Here is a 23,373-nt window from a genome sequence, read left to right on the forward strand (position 1 = left end):
TGAATTCAGTGGTCATTCCAAGATATAGTAGGTTTGGCATCTCGGTAGCCGTTGCTAGAGGTACGGCATTGATTGTATGTCATCTCGCTCATCGCCGTTCATCCTTCGATGGGGCTCCATATCTATATACTTCAACCACGAATTACCTTCATCGTCTTCCATCTTCAGAACCGCACAGCTTGCAGTACTGGCTAGACTCTCAAGCTAGGGGGCAAATAACCTCTAACGCACCAAATCCGCCCAGTGATCATGTAAAACAAAACTTTTAAATTTCAATATCGACCCCTTCCTTTTACTACAACGGTCGTACCTATCTACTTGCCGAACACATCCTCACCCACATCGACCTTGCCCACGCTCCAGATCTCCTTCTCGTCCTCAACCTCATCGTTAGACAGACCCAAGCCCCCTTGACCACCCTCAGCCTCTCTGCGCTCACGTGCTTGAGCACCCAGCCGCATCGTGACGCGCTTGAAGTAATCCTGCATGCTCCTCTTGGTATTCGGCGGCAGGTTGGCGCTCTCAACGTACTTGTCAAACACCCGTGTCTCATCGTCCACCACATTGAATAGAGCCACAAACGCAGCTTCCGCAGCCAGCTTGACCGGAATAACAGGGTCTCTGACACTGGCAAATATGGGTCCTGCAAGCGCAGCAACATGCGGCCTGACCATATCCATGTCGACGCGGCTCATCGTGCGGACAATTACTAGAGCAAGTCGGCGCGAGTCGACAGGGCCACCCGGTTGAATTGTGTTCGCGAGCGCCTCGAAAATCTTCTTGTTTGAGTCAAAAGACTTGGGTGAATCTGAAAGAAGATATTTGCCAGTCGCAAGGATGATGTTGTCGGCAATGTAAGGCTGTGGAACGTGTTAGTTGTGCATTACTTGGAGGCCATTGCCATAATCTACTTACGTTCTTGTGAGACATGCCCTGGCCGAGGAGGTCGGGCAAGTCGTCCGCGAGAGGACTTCCAAGAAGACTCTTCGGAGACTCCACAAGCACTGCGTTCAGCGCAAGTGCTGAAGAATGGCTCCAGTGGCTAGTCACCACTCTGTTCTTGAGCAATCCATTAGCAGCCTCCTCGGGAACGTTCTTAATCAGGGCTCCGAGTAGCTTGGCATTCGTGATTGTCATAGCATCGTCCCTCTCGTCGGTATCCATGTCAATGAGACCCAAAACGGCGGTTCGCGATGTCTCGCCCATATTGGCGCCAGCTTTGCTAATGACTTCGTAGAGCGCGCTGAGCATAGCCGTCTTGACACCGGGATCTGATGTTTTGGAGCCAGTAACGAGCTCGGCAATCAGCGGATCGATACGCGGCGTGTACTTGATGAGGGTGCCCAGCGCCTTGGCCGCGCGGGCTCTGAGGACTTCGCTCGATGTGTCTGCGAGGGACTTGGCGAATGTGCGTTGAAGCTGAGGCAAGAATGGCTTCAGTGCCGCGGGCATCTTTTCCAAGAGGTTGTTGAGAGTCAACAAAATGGCAGACTTGACGTCGGTGGACCTTTCGGAAACAACACGAATGAGTGGACCAGTGATCTGTGTGACAAACGGCTTCAACGAAGCCTCGCTTGTCCGGTCGACGATATCGGAGATGGCCAGAGCTGCCTGTGTTCTCTGTTCCGGCGTGCCGTTCATAAGACCCTGCAGGAAGATAGGCAGGATGGCGTTGATACCCTTGGGAAGCTCGAAACCAGGCAAGTTCGCGCCAGCCACACCGACCTGCTGAAGAGTTTGTCTGGTGGAAATAACCAGGCCCTCCATCTCCTCCTTCTTGAGCTTTTTGGTGAACTCGCTGAGTGCAGCCCAGGCCCCCTTGACGACAGTCGTGTCTCTGTCATCGAAGGAGATGAGAAGCGACCGCACGATATCTTGATTGTAGCGCGAGTAATCCACTTCGCCAGCGGCAAAGAACTTGCCCAAGTGACGGGTCGTCGCTGCACGTCTTCGGTGATCGTCGTGCTTTGTGAGCTGAAGTAGTACATTCATGACTGTGTTAAGTCCGTCGTACTCGTCGATGGACAGGATGACAGTATCGAAAGATGTCTCGAGATCCTCTCGCAAAGCCTCGTCTTCGCAGGTGATGATGTTCTCCATCAGCGAGTTGATAATGTTGGGCAAACGGCGGTTCATAGCAGCACCGGCCACTCTCGACAAGGATGCAAGAGCCTTGGCATTGAAAGCAGAGATGGGAGGGGTAATAAGCGTGGGGATAAGGTTGGGAAGAATGATGTTTGAGCGAGTCGTCTCAGTGAGGAGGGTAAGCAAGGCTGACAAGGCGTTATCGGCGTTCTCGTCAGAGCGAAGGAGGTTGAGCAGGTATGGCAGGACCTGGTCCACAGCTCTCTTGCCCAGAATCTGCTGGAGAGAGTCGAAGGCTTCTGCGGCAGCCTCTCTAACGTCATCATCTGAGTCGGTGAGGGCTGTTCTGACGACAGAGATGAGCGTCTTCTCGTGGTCCTCCAGGGCATCCTCTGAAGCTGAGGCAATGAGTTCCTTGAGGGCAAGGCAAATACCCTGCTTGGCATCTGTGTCGGTAGAGGTTTGCAATCCCTCCTCGAGAGTAGGCAGTAGGGTGGAGAGAACACCATCTCCAGCTTTGCGAATCAATTCGCCAAGAGCATTGCTAGCAATGACCTTGTGTTCCATGTTGGAGCTTCCCAAACGCTTGATGATGAGTTGAGTAAGCGTCGGCACCAACTCCTTGAGAATGCGAGGGCTGGAAACCAGGGCCTTCCACACAGCAACGGCAGCAGAGCGGACGGCGTTGGCGGTATCGCAGCGGCAGACGTAGAGAGCAGAGAGAATCTTGTTTCTCTTTTCTTCGCCAAGGACCTCGCGGAGTGACGCTCCTGCCTCTCTGGCGCTCTCTTCATCCTCCTCTTCGTCCTCGGCCTTGCCACTGATACCGGTAAGGTTAAAGAGAAGGTCGCCGACAAGCTCGACTGAACTGAGACGAATGCGGTAGCTATCATCGGCCAAGCCGCGTTCAAGCTCTGGGAGTAGTAGATCGACGGCGCGAACAGCAAAGTTCTTGACGAGAAGGCGACCTGCACGAAGAGCAGTTTCACGGATAGACTCCACATCATCCGCAAGGCCGGACAAAATGGGCGGGATGATTCTGCCCAAGTAGTTTGCAAAGCTGTTGCCAAAGCACACAGGAAGGAAGATGAAGAGAGACATGAAGCCTTCGCGAACAGCAGGCTTGGTCGACTCGACGTTTTGCAGAATGGTCGGGAGAGTCTCTTCGAGTCTGGTGGTACCCAAACCAGCGAGAACCTCGCTGAGAGCTTGAGCGGAACCGAGACGGTCGCCAGCTCCGTTGTCTGCCTTAAGGGTTTGCATGAGGCCAGGGATGAGATCCGGCAGGGCATCCTCTCCCAGCTTCTCCACAAGTGATCCCAAAGCTCTGGATGCCGTGGCACGAGTTGTGGGGACCGGATCGACGATGGCAAGCTTGAGTCCTGCGACAAGGATTGGCAAGTGCGAAACCAAGTCTTTTCGCTCGGTGAGATGTGCAAGACTGCCAATGACCTGTGCTGCCTTGCGCTTGGTGTTTGAGCGGTCACCCAAACCACGTTGCAAGATTCTTGTGACCAGCGCCAGTGACGGCGCATCCAAATAGTGCACGAATTGGACCTTGATCAAAGAATCCAAGGCTTCGTCCGTGTATCTAGTGGGGTCGCTGAGCGCCTTGAGAAGGATGTCGACAAGGCCCTTGATCTCAGGGTTACTGATAACCTCGCCGAATCTCTTCAAGCTTTTGTTGGCACCCGAGCGGACCTCCTTGTGACTGTCGTTTAGAACACCAGTGAGAGGGGGGATGATGTCCGGCAAACTCTGCGCCAGCTGGTTGGGGTCAAGATAAGCCATGGCTCCCAGAAGGTCACAGGCTCCCTTTTTACTGCGCCATTGGTCGTCGTCCAAACCGTTGAGCAGGGTAGGAAGAATCTTCTTGACACCATATGAGCTCAGCTTGCCGAAACAGGCCTTTGCCGCTGCCAGGCAGGAGTCTCGGACGTTGGAATTGCTGTCGCCAAAGCCAGTAAGGAGCTGAGGAACGATTTGAATGACGTAGGGTTCGAAGAGACGGCCCAGGATGGTTGAAAGAAGCTCGTATGCTAGCAAGGCCGCTTCTCTCTGGTTCGCCTCCTTCTTGTTTTCCATAGCACCCCTCAGCGTCATCATGATGCGCTGGTCTTTGAGTGATGAAATGCCACGGCCTTGAACGAGACCGGCAAGACCATAAGCAGCACCTCGCTGCTCAGCATACTTTTTGGAAGTCAACAGAGTCTCAAGGACCTGAGAGAAATACTTGGATGACTTGTCTCCGTAAGCCCGTACCAAAGGTGGCAGACAATCAGCGATGGCGTACTGCACGGTCTCGGAAGGCGTGCTCAAGGTCGCCAGCAGTCTATCGATGACCACTGGGAGTTTTGAATCGCCCGGGTTCAAGTGACGCGCAAGCGCACCGTACATGATGATGACAGCCTCGTTGACACGGTCCGACGCTTCGGTATTCTTATCCGGACCTTCGAGCGTACGCTCGAATACCTTCATCAACTTGTCGACCATTCCCTTGCCATGTAAATCAATAGCGTGGATGGCTGCATCTAGCATCTCGCTACGGACGTTAGCGTTCTGGTCGCCCAAAGGCCCGCTCTCAATCAGGAATTCAAAGAAAGGATCAAGCTGCTGCTTAGCCATGTGAGGAGCGAGCTCCTTAAAAGCAGATCCAATGCCGTGCCGCGATTCCCAAGGATCTGCCAGATTGGTCTTCTTAGGCATACCATACTCATCCAACTGAGGGACGCGCGGCTTGGCGAGCTCGGTGTAGGAGGACTTCAGAGACTCCAAGGTGGGCTCCAGCGTTGACTTGTGTGCCTTGCAGGCTTCGGCCAAGGCACGGGCTGCGGCCCTACGGAGCTGACCATCAACTCTGTCCAAGTAGCCGAGCATCTTGGCTGGAACCTCTTCAGACAGTGCGAAGCCGCTTTCCTCCCAGATTTCATGGCCAAGCTCCACGTTCTCTTCGATGTCGTCGTGGCACGCGATCCAAATCTCATTGGAGAAGTTGGATTCGCTCATATCAACTTCGGAGCTAATGGCCTGCAACACAGCTGTCCTCACGCTGACTTGAGGAACGATTGATCCCTTGGCTAGGGCGGCGATTTCCTCGGGGGTCATGTTGGGGGCAACACATCGACACATGTCAGCAAAACAATCCTTGATGATCTTGTAATGCTGGGTGTACTGCTGCATAGCCATTATCAGCGAGGAAATAACCTCCAGCCGAGGCGTTGCCGGGTCTTCGCAGATATTCGTATGGAAGGAGAGGAACTCGATGGCGAGAACAAGTTGAGCATCTCGATCGTCAGGAGATGTACCGAAGCCTCCGCTTGCGAGGACAGTAAATACTAGGGGAAGGGCGTAGATAAGAGACACCGTATCGAAAGGACGTTGCTCGCCAGCAAATCGTAGTCGATAGAGCACTCGAGTTACAAGTACGTCGACAGGCTCTTCCTTGTAGTGCTCAGGCAGGGCACTAACCTCGCGAGCACGCAAGGTGGCCACTCCAACAAATGGTCTCATAGGACCAAGACGGCTCGACGTACGATCTGAGCATGCCAGGTAAGCCAGAGGCGCAGCATCGCCTGTGAGAAGACCAGCACCAGCATCAATGACGTCCAGGAGAGCCTTGACGGCAGGTCCCATCCAGAGAGCGGACTCGGTCGGGGGTCCAGTTGCAAGACTCTGAATAATTCCAATGCCACGCAGGAGTCTTCCCTCGATACGACGAACAGTGTCACGGATTTCAGCCTCTTTCTTAAGCTGAGCATTGACCTTTGCTGTCTCCTCTGCAGTGAGCTTCTTTTGTTGTCCCTTTTTCTGGGCTAATTGCGATCTTAACTCGGCTTCCCACTTCAGAATGTCGTAGTCCTTATTGTTCTTATCAGGCACAGTTGTCTGTGCCTTCTTTGCAAGAACATCCACAAAAGCAGTTCCCTCGGGGGTTCGGAAGATGGCAGCTTCCACCGGGCCAATGGTGCGCAGCTCCTCGGGTTCCAGATCTCGGCGTATAATCTCGACAATCTTGCTGGTCATGGTATCAGGGGATACAAAAGCCAGCTCCGCCGCGGCGTTGCAGGCCGCCTGCTTCACTGCACCTGACTTCTGGTCGATGGAAGTCCTCTCCGAAATTTCCTGTAGCAAGTCACTCTCAATGTGGCGCGCCAATTCTCCGGGGTCCCTTTCAACGCGCAAACAGAGTTCAATCCAGCTTGTGCGTGGTACAAGCTCTTGCCGAGCGAGCACGAGCAGTGAGCAGAGTTGTTGATCCACAGCCTCTTGCACAGCGCTCTGTGAGTCCTCAGGCAAGCTCTTGGAGTTGACACATATGGCACGAAGAACAAGGTGGAGGTTCGTCTTGTCGGTCTTGGACAGAACAGCCGCGCTATCCTTGTCGCCGCTTTCCAGAGTCTCGAGCCAATGCCAGATGCCGCTCACGATGGCCTGCGAAACAAGGGTAGCTTTGGCAACATAAACCTTTGTCAGACTATCTGACGCGATTTGTCGTGTTTTCGGAGTGGCTACTGAAGCCACAATGGCATAGGTGAAGGCCTCGGCCCAGGCCACGGCGACAGGCTTCGGTGTCTTCTCAGACAGGTGCTCAGCAGCGGCCGACAAAGCTCGAGAGAACCAAGTGAGCTCGTCTTCCGCTGTGATCTTACCGTAGACACGGGGATTAAGCAAGAAAGACGGCTTTGGTTCGAGGGCAAGACACTGTCCAGTAACAGAGACTTTGGCAAGTGCTGCCTTGAGTGTTGATGACACATTGGATTGTTGCGACCACGACGTAAGGGTCGTAGTAATGAAGGCACCAACTGTGAGGTTATTTTGAGCTGCAACCAGGGGGTTGGCGACAACCTCGTTGTAAGTATCGAGAAGCTTGGGAACAGTAGCTTCGGCAAACTTGACCGCGTTGGCGGAGAGATCGCCAGGAGCCGAGGACAGGTTGAAAATCTCCCCAACGCGTAGAAGCCAGATGCGCCGTGTTGGAAACTTCTTGTCAGAAATGCCCTTCAGGCATGCGTCAACGACCGACTTGGCCACTTCAACGTCATTTTGGAGTAAGTAACCGGCCGATCTTGCAAGGGCCGATGTCTCAATAGTGAGGGCGGCTTCATTTCCTTCCTTGGCTGAGACGGCAGCCAGAGCCGTTGCAATTTTGTCGGCGGTAGTCTTGGATAGTGGGATTACCTCTAGCATTTCGCAATGAAGGATTCTATGGTCTGCCGATGCCAGCTTTCCACCCTTGACTGGCCCTACGATCTCCTCTGAGATCTTTTCGAGGGCCTTTTCCTCGTGGCTCCGGGCAGCGAGGGCGTTGAAAGCCTTGACAGCACCAGTGCGAGTAACAACGTTGCTAGACTTGATGTTCGAAAGGATAGGTTTCAGCAAGTTGCCCACCAGGATCTGGGAAAGGTCGTAGTCCTTGGGAAGGCAACGAATCAAGGGGATGAGAACATCACTCAAGACGATTTCAGGGGCCCTGAGCAGACCCTTCTCAAGGGGCGGGATAATCTCCTTGGTGAGTTCTTCAAGGGTGACAAAATCGAGGAAGAAGTCCTGGAGACCGGACGCTACGTGAGCCGGTAGCGCCGTCCGTGAACCAATGATTTCTCTGACGTAGAAGGTGAAGTACTGGGATTTCTGGGCCTCGAAGGATGGCTTGACAGTAGCGATCCTCGAACTGACGCCGGCGATTATGCCTAGAAGAGGGGCTTTCGATGCGGAAGGCTGCGCGGCCTTGGCCGTCAGGAGTTGGACAGCATCCTTGAGAGCCTTTTCGGGGGTTTGGTGCTTCGAGAAGAGCTTGCGCAAGCCTCGCCGAGTCACGATGATGGCAGAATGGGCCATCCCACCCTTGGCGGCGGGTTGGAGACACTTGTCCAGAGCATCAGCAACACTCAGGAGAATCTGAGAAGCAAACTTGTCCCAATCGGAGGTCTTTGCGAGGTGCTGCATGAGCAGACTGCACCATTCGACTAAAACAAAAGCATTGCTCACGGCGATGCCGGGTTTCTGGGACTCTGCGCGCAAGGCAGCGACGAAGGCAGCGAGGACGTCAGGCTCAAGGCCCTTTTCCAAGATGGTGGAAAGACATTTCTGAACGGCGAGTCGCGAGGGTCGGTCGGTGTAAAAAGCATGAGTCCAGAACAGTAGCTGAACAAGCTTGCGGGTAGATGCCGCGTCGATGTCTATAGCAACAAGATAGATTCAGCATACGGTCTTGGAGAGATGAGATGCGCGGCGGCCGTTACAGCAACGTCACGGAGAGCAATCGCAAACAAGGATTCGTACCGGCGCTAGATATCCTTTCCTCCAGAATGCGCAAATGAGCTATCCTTGTCGAGGTCGAGGAGGAAGTCAAGGCGGATCTCGTGGCAGCGAAATCGACAGAGCTAGAGCTAGAGCCATTGGCGACGACTTCAGTCATTTTGGCGGGATTAAGGGCGGACAGAACGCAGCATTGGGGGCAAGTCGGCCAGCTGAACGGTCGACAAGCAGGAGAAGGGTCGTCGTCGGATTTCGTATGCGGATCGAGGGAAGGACGACGTCGATTTGGGTAGAAGGAGGGTGATGAAGTGAACTGAGAGAGGCAGAAACACACAATAGGTTCGCCGTTGGCACAAATTGTCAGGCAGCGGAGAGAGTGGTAAGGTAGCTCGAAGTAGACGTTGATGCAGTTGGGGGCGGCACAGGCGGGTAGGGTCAGGCCAGGTCACTTTTCAGGTACTTTAGCACCGAACCGGGATTATTTGCGGTGGTGCCGTCCACCGCAGTTCAGTGGGAATACTTTTTCTGCCGTACGCACCTCAGCTCGATGGGCTGGAGGAGGAGCAACTCTAGGTACCGCGGGCAAGTGCCTAAGTACCTGGAGGTTAGGTACTTTGGTAGGGTTGTGTGGCCCGGCGCCCAGACCGAATGGGGTGGAGGGGTTGATAGTCCATAATTGGCAGGCGGTGACAATCAGGTCAGTTATCCCACCTCAAGTATCTGCCCTCTAATAAGTGACCTGAGGTTCCAGATCGTGGCGGGGCAGAGGTGCTTTACCGACGGGTATGATCACTCATGATGGCTCATCCAGACTCACTAGTCACCAAGCATTCGTTTGCTTCCATCACCTGAGCTCACCTTGAGTCAGGTAAGATTTGCTTATTAGTGACACAGTGTTAATTTATCTTGGTAGGCTCATCTCGGACCGGACGGAAGTTCCTCTTTCCCGAAGTACTATATAATTACTACTCGTCTCTTTTATCCGTACAAGCGACAGATTTCTTGAGTCTCTGCCACTACGGCCACGGTTTATTCTCTTATAGCTCTCTCAGAACCTTGACTGATGACGCAGCGGCAGCTTCCATGCAAGTCGAAGCCCTAGCTCTAGGCAATGCCCATCTGCTAGGGAAGCACGGATGTAGGGGGGATTGTTACCGGTCTGACTCAAAGGAGGAAAAAAATGTTGAATTTCCCCGTCTTTCACAAACTTCAGCCACAATGGAAAAGAGAGTAGAGTTCCTTATTCTCCACAGAAAACTGCCCAGCCTTATCCGTATCCATAAGGTACTCTTACTGCCTTACTCCGTACCTTCTGCTTGATCCCCCACCATTTAGCACCTGATGTGACCTGATCATCTTCCAGACTCTCATCGGTGGCTGTCCTTTAGTTCGGCCTCACCTTGGACGCATAGGTATCCCCTCCACACGACCCGGCATGTCTAGATTGTAAGCCACGTGAAGTGCAACATACGGGATAGTTGTTGAAGAGGATCCTCAGTTCTCTGAGCCACCGAAGACACCTGCCTGTCTGCCTACTCACCAGAGAGTATCTGTACGGATACACAAACACCACCCACCCTCTGCTATTTCGATTTCGTGGATCCGGCCAGGCATGGTTTCGTAGCCCACGTTTCTATCCACCTCACATCCACCCTGTGTTGGCCTTACCAATTGCCAACGCCGCCGACGGCCTGTCACTCCGTCCTGAATTTGGTGCCCAGCGTGCCAGCCAGAGACCCGACACCCGACTCTGCGGCGAATGGAAGAGAGACAGAGACGCACACACACACACACACACACACACACACACACACACACACACACACACACACACACACACACTTTCTGGGCTCACTCACTCACAAACCTACACTCACTCACTGAGGTGTTTTGCGCTTTGCACTACCTCGCCTTCGCCCCGTCCCTGCAAAGCAATTCTACCAGGGCCATTTATCAACCCTGACAATGCTAGGAACCCAGCCACACCGTTGACATCACTCTACCTTGCCTGCCTGCTCCGGCACGCTCAAATCGCCTCACACACTGAGCTACTAGGTAATTAATATCACCTACATTCTGCAGTGTGCTTGAGATGCACTCACTCTCCTCACACACTATATCATATCTTCTCGCTCACTCATGATAGGAACCCAGGAATCAACGCCTTCTCCGGCTGTTTCACCAGTCATTGTCTTCCTACCGCCCCCTTCCGGTCCTTGGACCCTTCATTTTCCGCCCCCGTCTCCGCCTTCGCCTCTCGGCTCGGCTTCCTCTCCAGTCCTTCCCGTTTCTTCGACTGATTTTCCAACCTGAATCCATTACCCAACCCGTTTGCTTCTCACTGAGCAGCCCTCATACCCAGATTCTTAGTGGCCACCAATTTTGCTTTCGATACTTGGCAGACTCACAAAACTCAGACTGATTGCCAGTCGCAACTAAGTCTTTCCCTTCCAGCTTCAGCCTGCCGACCTGATCATGGCCGGGGCCAAGAAGAAGAAGAAGCCCGCCGCAAACCCGGCCAGAGGCTTCGCCACCACCTCCGTTGCGTCATCCAAGCCTCGGACCGAACCCGCTGAAGGAGCCGATGCCGCCGCTGCGGCCCGGGCTGTTGCTGCCGCTCCCAACGCCGCTGCCAATGCGGATGCCCCATCATCGGATCCTCAGTCTTCCTCCAATGATGCTGGTGACAAAGCTGCCAAGGCGGAACTGAGCCCCGAGGAGTTTGAGAAGCAACTTGATGAGTCCGAATTGCAGCTCATGGTGGAAAAGTATGCTCAGAAGACTAAGCGGGATGCTCAACGCCAGCGCACGAGGCTTGAGACCGATCGCCGCCTGCTCAGAGGCCAAGCCGACACGGTCAATTCGAGGAAGTGGTTGCCTCAAGAGTTGATGGACCAGGTTCTTGATCTCATCCAAGCCGAGAGTCGCTTTGCATCGTCAAGTGTTTCTACAGAAACCTCTGCGAACGGGAAGTTGCTGCCGGAAGAGGACATGACCATCAAGCTATGGACACTTCAACAGACTCTCGCTAGTGTTAGCTTCCCCGAGGAACGAGTCCAGGCTGTGATGCGGCACATTCTCGACATTGCGCCAAATATCCCATCTTTCACCAAGGACAGCCTTTGGGGTCTCGAAGAAGCCCTCGACTGGCTGGCGAGAGAGTGTCCAAGTGACGAGCTACCTGATTACGAGGGTCGAGGAAACAAAGGTATTAGACAGCTAGGTAAGCTAGATTATGTGACATTCCAGGCCTTCGCTGCGGAAGCAAACTTACCAGACTCCTTAGATACACCGTCTGAGAGCCCCTTGCCTTCGGGAGCCACAACTCCTGTACCTGATGGGCGCCAGAAGCCTAAAAATGGCAACAAGAAGAAGGCCGTAGTGACTTGCGACATTGAGATTGAGCCAGACGAGCTGGTTCCAGTTTACCTCGAAACAAAGATCAAATTGTTCGAGCTTGAGAAAAGCCAGCAGGGAAAACGAAAGCAAAGCAGTCACACCTCTGAGGCAAGCGATGGAGCAGATCTGCAAGCTGAGCTCCGCGCAAAAATTGTCAGGATCGAGAAGGACGTCCTCTTCGACAAGTTTGCCGCGGAGCAAGAGTGGAAGACCAAGAAGGTGGTCTTGGAAAAGGAGTTTGCAGCCGCGAAGAAGCAACAGGCCCAAGAGGAGAAGGAGAAAGAGCCGTCAAAGGCCATCGCCGAAGCAGCCGAGTCTTCTGATGGAGACATCAATGACGAGGCCGAGCGTATCGCTGCTGAGATTCTGGCCCAGAACGACGACGATGATGACGGCGGTCTTGGCGATCTCTTTGCCAATCTGCCTGTCACCGAAGTGGACGCCACGGGCAAATCAAGCACTGTGCTCAACGGCACAGACGGCGTCAAGATTACGATTCGGGATTTTGGAAAATGGACCGGTGTCTCTCCTATGCGGGCTTTGGAAGAGGCCTGCAGAGCGAGGTATGGCACATCTAGCCATGAATGCTCAATGCTCATGCTGACTTCATTACAGGGACGCCTCGACAAGGATCAACTATCGCCTTATTTCAGAGGTTCCGTTTGCTAACCGTCACTCTGTCTCCATCACCTGGACAAAGCCCCAAGAGGTTCCATCCGTATCTCAGGACGATACGGTTGACGTCGCCACTATTCCGTCAAGCTTCAACTTCAGCATGAAGTCCATCGCCACCCCCGACAAGAAACAGTCGGAAGCATACGTCGCAACATGGGCCCTGTTCCACATCTTTGGCACCTCGGCAAAGGAAGAGAAGGTCGGAATGAGGCTGCCTCATGTCTGGCGTGAGCTATGGGATGAGCTTGCAGAGGCCAGGAAAAGCCAGCTGGACTCCAAGGACCGAGAAGCAATTAGAGAGTTACGAGCTCTTGTGCGCCAGAGACAGGACCAGGAGCTGGAGGATGGCGTCATTCTCCCCAACGCTTTCAGGGGAAGGGCCGCTGCCCGCAACCAGAATGACAACAAGGACGAGGCCGCTCAAGAGGCTGCCAAGCGTCTCTCCAACTGCCCCGAGTACTATCAGAATATTTGGGCTCAGAAGATCAATGCTCCCAGGTATCAGACTATGCTCCAATCCCGCATGCAACTTCCCATGTGGAATTTCAAGCAGCAAGTCACGGATGCTGTGGACAGAGAGCAAGTCGTCATTATCTGCGGAGAAACTGGCTGTGGCAAGAGTACCCAGGTGCCGGCCTTCCTCTTGGAGCACCAATTGTCCCAGGGGAAGCCATGCAAGATCTTCTGCACTGAGCCGCGTCGAATTTCCGCCATCTCGCTGGCTCGCAGAGTCAGCGAAGAGCTCGGCGAGGGTCGTAATGATCTAGGAACGCCCAGGTCATTGGTGGGCTACTCGATCCGTCTCGAAGCCAACACCTCTCGCGAGACCCGGCTAGTTTTTGCGACCACGGGTATCGTCATGCGAATGCTGGAAGGTTCAAATGATCTTCGAGAAGTCACTCATTTAGTTCTGGATGAGGTTCACGAGAGATCCATCGACAGTGATTTCTTGCTCATCATCTTGAAGAAGCTGATGCTGAGACGCAAGGATCTGAAGGTGGTTCTCATGTCTGCCACGGTCGATGCCGAGCGATTTTCCAACTACCTCGGCGGAGCCCCGGTGCTGACGGTTCCTGGACGTACATTCCCTGTTCAAGTCAAGTACCTGGAGGATGCCATCGAAACAACCGGCTACACTGTCGGCCAGAGCCCTCAAGAGAAGATGGTAGATCTCGACGACGACGTGGTTGAGGCGGAAGCCGAAGGACCCAAGTCCACAGTCGGAGCTGACCTATCGGCTTACTCCCCCAAGACCAGGAACAGTCTTGCCCAGATGGACGAGTACCGAATCGACTTTGACCTGATTGTACAGCTTATTGCCAAGGTCGCCTCCGCGCCCGAATACGTCCCCTACAGCAAGGCGATCCTCGTCTTCCTTCCCGGTATCGCGGAAATCCGAACCCTCAACGACCTGCTCTCCGGCGACCCTTCGTTCGCGCGCGACTGGCTCATCTACCCGCTGCACTCGACCATCGCGACCGAGGACCAGGAGGCCGCTTTCCTCGTGCCACCTCCCGGCGTGCGCAAGATCGTGCTAGCAACCAACATTGCCGAGACCGGCATCACGATTCCCGACGTGACCTGCGTCATCGACACGGGCAAACATCGCGAGATGAGATTCGACGAGAGAAGACAGCTCTCCCGCCTCATCGACACCTTCATCTCCCGCGCCAACGCAAAGCAACGCCGCGGACGAGCCGGACGTGTCCAGGAGGGCCTCTGCTTCCACATGTTCACCAAGCACCGGCACGACGCGGTCATGAGCGACCAGCAGACTCCCGAGATGCTGCGTCTCTCGCTGCAGGACTTGGCGATCCGTGTCAAGATCTGCAAGATTGGTGGCATCGAGGAGACGCTGAGCGAGGCTTTGGATCCGCCTTCGGCCAAGAACATCCGCCGGGCTATAGATGCCCTCGTTGATGTCCGAGCCTTGACGCCTGCCGAGGACTTGACGCCTTTGGGTAATCAACTCGCCCGGTTGCCCTTGGATGTCTTCCTCGGCAAGCTCATCCTGATGGGTGCCATCTTTAAATGCTTGGACATGGCCATCACAGTAGCTGCCATCCTGTCCTCCAAATCGCCATTCACGGCACCATTTGGCCAGCGAGCTCAAGCCGACCTTGTCCGCAAGGGCTTCCGCAGAGGCGAATCAGACCTTCTGACCGTCTACAATGCCTACCTCGCATGGAAGCGTGTATGCCAGTCGAACACTGCTTCCGGCGGCAAGGACTTCCAGTTCTGTCGCAAGAACTTCCTCAGCCAGCAGACCCTGGCCAACATTGAAGACCTCAAGGGCCAGCTGCTCGTCTCAGTAGCAGACTCTGGCTTCCTCATGCTGACTGACGAGGAGAGAAGAGCGCTAAATAGAGTACGCTACGGGTCCAACTCGAGAGGTGGACGACGCAACCAGAGCTTCTTTGACATCCCCCAACGCGTGAGCATCAACAGCGAGAATGATGCCATCACCACAGCAGTCATCACATGGAGCTTCTATCCCAAGCTTCTAGTGCGTGAAAGCCCAGGAGCCCGGGGCCTGCGCAATATCAGCAACAACCAGTCAATAAGCCTGCACCCGTCCTCTGTCAACAAGGGACACAATGAGCTCAAGTGGCTGTCCTACTACCACATCATGCAATCGAAAAGGCAAGTTTCCTTTATCAGCCCTTCCAAGTCCATTCACAATAAGCTAACATGCATTAACAGTGTCTATCACGCGCATGAAACAACAGTGGCTGACCCATTTGCCATTGCTCTCCTGTGCGGCGACGTCAGAGCCGACGTAAGCATCCATCTCCCCTATGTTGAACCCATCACCAAGTTCCAGCAAGCTGACCATTCTTCCCTTTGCGCAGATGTTTTCGGGTGTACTCGTCCTCGACGGCAACCGCTGCCGGTTCGCCTTGCCCGACTGGAAGACAATGCTCGTAATCAAGGTCCTCCGCACCAGGCTCCGCGAGCTCCTCACCCGCTCCTTCAAGCAGCCCGGCAAACTTCCCTCGGCGCAGCACGAGAGATGGTTGGCCATCTGGCAAAAGATTTTCTCGCAGGATGCCAACAAGGACAGGGACTTGTCTGCGAGTGTCAGCAAAACATAGAATGTTTGCAGCATTCGCTTGTCCTAGGGACGAAGTGGAACGTCTAGACGGAGGATCTGCCTTTCCCGAGGGGTGGTGGTGGGGAGGCTAAAGCAATCTTTGTGCAACCGTCCTGTGAAGATGATCCTGCTTTTGTAGGCACTGGGGGGAAGCTGCTGCTTGCTGATGTCTTGTATACAGCAAGGCGGGACATTGTACGACGTCTACGGCCATGGTTATTTTCATTTGAAGAGTCAAAACAGCCAAAGTTGGATGAGATGGCATGTTGATTGCTGGATACAGACCTTGGCAAAGCTGAGAGTGCCAACATCGCTAGCAATGTTTCACTGAAAACTATTGGGGGAAGGCAGCGAGCACACTGGTGGGGAGGTCCAGATATGCTTTGAGGACAATGCCAGACTACATGTAATTGTCAAGAAGGCGACCGACTCTGACACTTGGGTTTTGCTACTCCCTCAGCAAAGCATCCACTGCCTAGTCCAACCGCACATCAGTGGCGAGCTCAGGGCCACAAAGGATGCCTTGCGGAGCATAGAGATCAAGTTAGACGCAAGTACGGAACCTAGACTACCGGGGGAGGGGGGGGGGCAAGTCAGTCGAATAATTAGATGACAGAGCATTAGGCACTTGATATTAACCTCTTTGGTGTTGAGGCATGATAAAGATATGTATAAGTGTGTTTCTGTGTTTGCCAGGACTCCTACTCAAATGCAAGAGTCATAATACCATTTTCCCATAAACGCCGTAATTAATGACGGTCTTCCGCGACCTGACCACTGCCATTTTCCCCCGCACTTTCTGCTTCCTTGGGCGCATTAGATGTAGTAGTTGTAGACATAAGCAGGGCCTTGAAGTCGGCATTGCTCTTCATAGGTTTCCGGGTCTCTGGTTCGGCACCAGCACCGTTGACTTTGGATTCCGATTGTGAGTTTGCAGCAGCGCCGCCCTCTCTCACGCTCAAAGCCTTGGGCATAAAACCTAATCCTCCCCTCTTGGCACCGCCCAGGACTGGCCGCTTGACAGACGTGGAAGGTGGGACGAAGGCAGGGCCAGTCCCAGTCTTCTTTGGTGCCGAAGCCTTCTCAGCCTGCTTCTTTCCGCCAGTACCGTACACGATCTTGTCTGTCCGGAACTCTCCTTTTGCCCGTTTCAACTCCTCAATGGACCCGGTTCGCAACTTGCGGCCATCCAAGACATAGCCATCAAGCTGGAGCATGGCACGGCCTGCACTTGGTTCGTCTTCAAACTCGATCTTGGCGCCACCGTGACTAGGCTGGAGAACGAAGCTCTTGAAGCCTCCCACCTTCTCAACAATTTCCTTTACCCGCGCATCGTTGACGGTGTCAGGAATATCTAAAAGTGCGATGGTCCGTGAGGCAATCTCGGCGCGACTTGGCCCGCCTTGAAGGCCAGCCGCATCACCGTTGCTGTCTCCCATCATTGCGTCTCCGTCGTCATCCCGACTCGGCGCCGGAGACGCGCGCTCTTTTGTAACAGCCGCTGACCTCTTGTAGATGCTGGGGGTCGAAACGTGTACTGTCATGACGTTGCCGCGGAAGTTGACATTGTTCAGCCCGGAAGCAGCCTTCTCAGCCTCCTCCTTAGTTCCCATTTCAACATAGGCTGCCCCATGGCCTTTGCCTGCCATATTTTTCGGGATGCTGACGCGCTTTACGGTTCCGTATTTCTCGAAAACCTTGTGGACATCATCTTCGCCGGCTGCCGGGTCGAGATTGGTGACGTGGAGTTCTCGGCCCTCCTCAATGGCGCCATCACGCTTCTTCGCACGGGACGGATCAGAGTACATGGCCGATAATTTGAACTTTCCATCGAGAAGAGTACCGTGCTTTGCAGTTGCCTTAGCAGAAGCCGAACGGTCCCGGAAAGTCACGTAGCTGAAGCGTCGGCGAACGTTGCCCTTCAAGCTAGGCATCCTGATACTCAATATCTCGCCGCAACCTTTGAAGAGATTTGCGATGTAGGCTTTATCTGCCGTGGGTGGGTAGTTGGTAACGAAGAGAGTCAGGTCAGTTCCGGGTTGGACCTTGATCTGGGCCGATCCAAAGTACTTTCCGTCTCTGAGCAGAGCTGATTGGGCCTCCTCCGGTGTCCTGAATTCTACCATGACTGTCTGGGTGTAGTCTGGAGGGTCAATGGCAGGGTCCGTTACGTCGACAATGTGGCCGTACTCTTTAAAGTACTGGCGAATCTTGGTTTTGGTAGTTTCGGCAGGAAGGTTGCTAACAAGAACCGATGTGTTTTCTCGGTCCCTTTTCAAGCTCTGATTCTTTAAGGCCGTCTCGGCTTCTGTAGCCTCACTTCTGGGTCGTTTGTTGGTAGTCTCATCGGCCGTATCGGTCTCCGCTTCTCGCTTCCTCTTGGAGCTGGAAGACGAGTCGTCGTCCACCGCTTGAGCTGCGTAGGCACTTTGCTGTTCTTGCTGAGCAGCATAGTACTCGGCGGCCTGGGCTGCCTCTCTCTCTCGCCGCCTGGCGACCTCCTTGCGGGATTCGTAGACCGTGTCAATAGCAATGCGGACCGTACTGGGGAGCTCATAGTCGTTGCAGTGCTGGACGTAAACGTCAATGATCCTCTCGGGCCAGTCTAAGCTTTTACGCTTGATGGCCCTTCCAAGGACAGCTGTAGCCACCGATGGCACCCTCAAGCCAATCGCCGCAGTGGACGGGGTAGGACTGCGATCTTTGCCATTGGCGGCAAACACCATCATTTCCCAAAGGTAGTAGTTCAGCCAGAAGTCGTAGCTATCAGCATATAGCTGCTTTTCGGCCAGCTTGTGCCACTCGCTTCTCGCTTCGTCGACGTTGCGTTTCTTCTCGGTCAAATACTGAATGTATATGCGCTCCAGACGGAAATTAGGATCGCCTCTGTAGCTATCGCTGTAACGGTGTTTGGCCTCCTCAAGAGATTCAAGTGCCGCGCGCAAACCCATGTCAGCGACATCGACGTCCTCGTCGGTTGCATTCAAATCCATTGCCTTTCGCTTGAGGAACCCGCACCAGGCCGCGTACATATCGATAAGCGCCGTCATGCCGTTCTTATAAAGCTCAGAGTTGCTCGTCGCCTTGTGTTTAATCTGCTCAATTTCGTTGAAGGGGAGCTTGGCGTCTTCAGCGGTTAGAATGTAGCGCGACCAAATGGCCCCTGACCACGGGCAGTGATCCACAGCCCGACGCAGAACATCAACCATGCCCTGGGGCGACTGTGCATATGTCCCAGAGGTAGATAGAAAGCGGACATATTCATTCCAGGTGGTATCGTCGAATGCAAAGGTACCGGTCAAGGCTCTGGCGTAAAGTCCCCGGCACAGGTCACCGGTAGCCTCTGCCTGCTTGTTGCTTCTCTTGCTCTGCGCGCACTCCCACTCAAGATATTCTCTGAGGAGGTTGCGGTAAACGTCGTCCTTGCCGTCACGGGTTGCTTCGCGCAGCTTGAATTCGTAGTCGTCGCGATCCGCGGTCAACTTCTTGGCCTCTTGTGACTTTGGGTTTGCAGTAATCCCCTGCATCGTCTCCTCCCAAGCGGCCTTGTTGTAGGTGGATAAAAACTCGGAAAAATCTTGCGCGGTTCTGTCGCGGGTTACATGTGGAACCTGCAGTCGGTCGGTGTAGAGGAACGTGATGCGGCGGATTCCCTCGGCAGTGCGCGAGCGCGCGAGCAGCCCACTTTCAAGAGAAATCCATCGATCCCAGAGTTCATGACTGTCGCTAATTCGAAATAGGATGGCTTCGTAGCCTTGCTGCCACAATGAGAGGGCGGCGTTGAGAGAAAAGAGCTCGCAGCCCATGCGGCGTTCCTCATCGGGCCATCCTGCTTCGTAGGACTGACTGTCGACATAAAGGGACCAAAAGTAATCGCAGTATGCGCGCCAGACTTTGACGCTATTGGGTTCGGCCTCGACGGCATGTTTGAACAGCTCGATGACGTGAACGCGCTTCTCCAGATCGTTGGCGTGTCGACTGTTCTCAGCGACGTAATCCAGCCATTTGTCCTCCCCTACCGGCAGGGTCGCCATCTTGCAGAAATCGTGAGGTCGTCAACAGACGAATCATGGGAGAAGCAGTCGTCACAGTGTGTTGTTCAGTCGTTCGATTGCGCCAGGCTCATGCACCAAGAGTGTAGAATTGAGGATGATGCGATGCCGACGGCGGCGACGAGGGGAGGTGAGCGTAGTTTGTGAACGGGGACGTGGACGTGGACGACGAGTTTTGTTGAAGAAAAGTCAAGCTTGGACGGTCGGCGCGTGTACGAGCTTCGGGAGCTGCTAGCTACAATGAGGGTTCGCAATCGAGGAATTGAAATCGCGGCAGCGGCAGCGACACAGACTGCGGCTTTGGTTCCTCGAAAAAGGAAATATACAGTGTTGGCCAGCAGCAACAACGAGAAGGGATTGAAAATTAAAATGTGGTCAACAGCAAAGTCGAAACTTTGCGCCGGGGCAGGCACGTAGGCAAGCAATGTCTTTTCAGCCCGGTCACCTCGCTCTCTCCCCTTTTTTCCGCCTTTGCTCGGTACCTTCTGGGCTCTGAGCAAAACACTACGGGCATGTAACTGGGTAGGCGTTGTCGGCAGGTACTCCGTACACGGGTACCTCAGGTACCTGCCGGGAAAAAATGACAGGAACGAGAAGGAACGCTAGTGGGAGTTGCAATACGTAGTAGACAGTCACAAAATCTTTTTTCTCTTGAAGGAAAAGTTTGTCAAGCCTCATTTATTGAATTCTTCTTTGCTTCAATTCAAATACTTCTGTATAAATACGAAAGTTGCAGCCTTCCGATCGCGAGTCAGCTTAGTGTTGGCATTCACTGGCTACTTTACTGTGTTGCTGAACCGGTGTTGGTGGTTTGTACTTTACACCACTCGAGATGAGGCACTCCGGTGAGAGCTAAGCGCTGAGCTTGGCACCCATTGCTCAGCCGATTTGCTCTAGCTTATACATGTTTGAAGACATGAGGCCGCAGAATGAAAGACATCGACTGCTGCGATACTTCATCCATGGCTAGATCGAGCCGTGGACACTGTGACTTTCCTGGGTGAAAGTACCTTAGACACCAATGACTCTTATGTAAGGAAATGCCTGAGGTCGAAGACACGGACCCATCACGGCCAATTGAGGCAAGGTAAAGTCATCTTACCTTTGCGAAAGCGAGCGTCATCGTAACTTGCGGATAGCTCATCGAGGACTGTGATATCGAGAGACTCGGAATGAGAGAAACCCACTCCATAACCACACCAAAGCCATACAGAATGCCCGATTCCGACCTTCATATTTGCACAGACTCTCGCAGACTTGTCGATACATGTAGCTTGAATGAATACCTAGCTTACCTCACGCACACGTAATAGGTCACCAGCGCGTCCCTGACCAGCTGAATGGAGATGAGAAGTGGAATGCCGGGCGCATCTTGTGGGGAAGAAGAACCAAAGCCCGCCTATTCCCGGAGCAATACTACGCCGAAGCCCGGCTGTTATATTCTGATGAATGGACCCGGCCGGCCGGGCGACAGTCCTTATCGCCGTGCAAATAAGATGTTGAGTAAACTTTTGGTAAGAATTTTTCAAAGGGGCTGAACTTTATCTCGTTTGTCTTGCCCGGGTGTTTAGCCGTTTTTCAGATGGCCGAGGAGTAAGACACCAAGCCATTGGCGAGGCCGGTGGGCTTGGCATTGGTGAGGTCATGCCGATGTGCCGCGAGAATGATGAGGCTCCCAAGAAGTTCTCGACCCGTTGTGTTCTCAACTCTTGCGGTTCCTTTCGTGCCTTGCCTTTGGATTTTGAATGCATTTCGAAATGCAGCCAACGTATTATCTTCCCCCATGCACGCCTTGCCGGTCTTATAGCCATCATGATCGTGGAATCCGCATCGTTATTCTCAAGGCACTTGAGCCCAGCTATTCATAGATAGCATTTGCAGTGATCTCCAGCGCTAGTCTCCCTACCTTGTGGAATGGACTCAATGGAGTAATCGGCTTAGGTACTCGAAAAGCCATACCAATGCTGCTTACGGAGTAAATGCCTAAGCCCTTAGCCCGCAATTTACGCGAGTCTATCCATAAGTTGCCTAAGGTAGAAGTCTAGACTCTGGGTGTCTCGTCACCCGGCTCCGATCAGTCTCGGCAGCGGAATGGACTCCGAGCCAGGATCTGACTGTTGAAAGTTGATAGGTAGCCCACCTGTCAACGGCTTCTCAACTCTAAGGTCCAACCGTTACGAAACCACGTGACACACTATCAACGCCGACAGATCTATCTTTTGCATGCTGTTCAATAAGACCATCAGCCAAGTGTGTAGTAGAATAGTCCGTCGGCCAATGTATAATAAACCCTCTTTCTTTTTTTTCCATCGCTGTTTCCTTCTTATCGCTATCTCACCAAGATGCTTCGAGGACATTGTACAAAAGTAGGACGTATCCAAAGAAAAAACGAATGAGATAGTCGTAGAAATAGAGTCAGAGGTCGCAATAGAGGTAGTAACAGAGGTAAACGTGATTTTAGACGTGAGAAGAAGGTCGTTATGTCACCCATCTGTCAGGCTACAACGTCGGAGCCGTGGTCCGGGTCGGCGGAGTCGATAGCGACGAAGACGGACATCCACGGCGCTGTCTTAAACCAGCCAAATTAGCTACATCGCAATGAAGACTTCACGAAGCTATACAATCTGCCCGAGAAGCGGAAATAATGCCCCAAGTGTTTCACCGCTGTGGACAATCGGATCAGTCCATGTTCCTGCGCATCGAGGTGCTGTTGGCTATGCAAGGTAGGCAAGTCAACATTAACCTGAAGACACCCCGATGTATTTCTGCCATCTCGACGGCCAGCAGTAGAATTGACGAAAGAGGCGTCGTGCGTTGACCCAAACGGCAAAGCCAGTATTCGCTTACGTTAAGCAGTGCACCGTGGCCCGGGATAACGAGTTGACTCGGCCATCAACATGAGACCACAATGGGGAATCCAAATTTTCTGGGCAAGCGGCCGTTAAAGTTGTCAAGAAAGATCCGCCCCAGTGCCTTGTGGTGCTTGTTACAGCGCGCCCCGTCTGATTTATGCGCAGGGGATGCCTGTCCTAGGCAACGCAAGCCACATATAGCAGAACAGTCTGACTTCTTGCTGCAGAGATATAGCCTTGTTTGCCAGTAGCCGTGATGCCGCGAGGCGCATGAATTTACCACAAGCGAATCCATTTATCGACGGCAACGCCTTGCTCAAGTCAAGATGAAGGGGCAGGAAGAAGCAAGCGGGGAAAGCGGCATGCGATAGGGCAGCCGTCAACCTTCGGACATGGGATGTCTGCCAAGGAGGCTTTGGCATTCGAATTCGGACGTCTAAGAGAATCTACGAAGTTCTTTAGATGCTTATATAGGCGATAGCAGTGACAACAACGCGGCGAACGGCGGGCAATTACCTACCTCTTGAGTAGCCGTCAGGACAATTTTCCCGTCTATCTAGACTTCGCAAAAAGACGAGGCGACCAAGTCAGGTAGCCACGGGAAAGCCGAGAGGTTCTATAAGAAACCAAGCAGCGTTCAAGGTGTTTTGTGTGGATAGAGCACCTATTCAGGATACTCCGACTCAGGAGAGCGCTGAAACAGGGGAGCGAGGGGCCATGACAGTGGTTCTTTGTTCTTTCTGCCCATTTGAATATTGTGTGCGGGGGCTAGAGGTGGGGGGCGAGTAACGGGCGGTAAATGCGCGAGAAAGTCTTCCAATTGATCAAAACGTGCCGAGCAGTGGAATGGTAAGTTTGCCCTCCTGGCTTGGGGTCGCTGCAGTGCGAGGAGAGCATATGGACACTCGGCGTAGAATGCGTTTGGTGGGAACGAACAGGATTGGGAGAATGCTGTTGG

General features: G+C 53.5%; 3 protein-coding genes across 3 annotated transcripts; 1 reads left to right on the forward strand and 2 right to left on the reverse strand.

The window, feature by feature from the left end:
- Positions 1-314: 314 nt before the first annotated feature.
- Positions 315-8,503, reverse strand: BDP55DRAFT_553940 (armadillo-type protein; the record flags this gene model as incomplete). The annotated part of the gene is made up of 3 exons (XM_060569344.1): positions 315-860; positions 916-8,264; positions 8,368-8,503. 3 exons carry the CDS (start codon positions 8,501-8,503, stop codon positions 315-317), a joined length of 8,031 nt encoding a protein of 2,676 aa, XP_060428839.1.
- A 2,059-nt stretch (positions 8,504-10,562) lies between these two features.
- BDP55DRAFT_174189 (helicase associated domain-containing protein) lies at positions 10,563-15,595 on the forward strand. The gene is made up of 5 exons (XM_060565768.1): positions 10,563-11,566; positions 11,630-12,305; positions 12,358-15,060; positions 15,121-15,196; positions 15,270-15,595. Exons 1-5 carry the CDS (start codon positions 10,819-10,821, stop codon positions 15,510-15,512), a joined length of 4,446 nt encoding a protein of 1,481 aa, XP_060428840.1. The 5' UTR covers positions 10,563-10,818; the 3' UTR covers positions 15,513-15,595.
- Positions 15,596-16,260: 665 nt separating this feature from the next.
- On the reverse strand, positions 16,261-19,545 carry BDP55DRAFT_632897 (RNA recognition domain-containing protein; the record flags this gene model as incomplete). Its single annotated transcript, XM_060572482.1, has 1 exon — positions 16,261-19,545. The coding sequence occupies one exon, from the start codon at positions 19,543-19,545 to the stop codon at positions 16,261-16,263; it is 3,285 nt and encodes a 1,094-aa protein (XP_060428841.1).
- Between the last annotated feature and the right edge of the window lie 3,828 nt (positions 19,546-23,373).

Source organism: Colletotrichum godetiae (assembly GCF_030913485.1).
Source record: "Colletotrichum godetiae strain CBS 193.32 chromosome Unknown BDP55scaffold_24, whole genome shotgun sequence".
Taxonomy (NCBI): domain Eukaryota; kingdom Fungi; phylum Ascomycota; class Sordariomycetes; order Glomerellales; family Glomerellaceae; genus Colletotrichum; species Colletotrichum godetiae.

What these genes read in the sequence shown, in the direction of transcription:
- BDP55DRAFT_174189 (XM_060565768.1), top strand. Translation starts at nt 10,819, where the DNA reads ATGGCCGGGGCCAAGAAGAAGAAGAAGCCCGCCGCAAACCCGGCCAGA. An exon ending in CACATCATGCAATCGAAAAG is followed by an intron (nt 15,061 to 15,120) that starts GCAAGTTTCCTT and finishes ATGCATTAACAG; the next exon opens with TGTCTATCACGCGCATGAAA. An exon ending in GCGGCGACGTCAGAGCCGAC is followed by an intron (nt 15,197 to 15,269) that starts GTAAGCATCCAT and finishes CCCTTTGCGCAG; the next exon opens with ATGTTTTCGGGTGTACTCGT.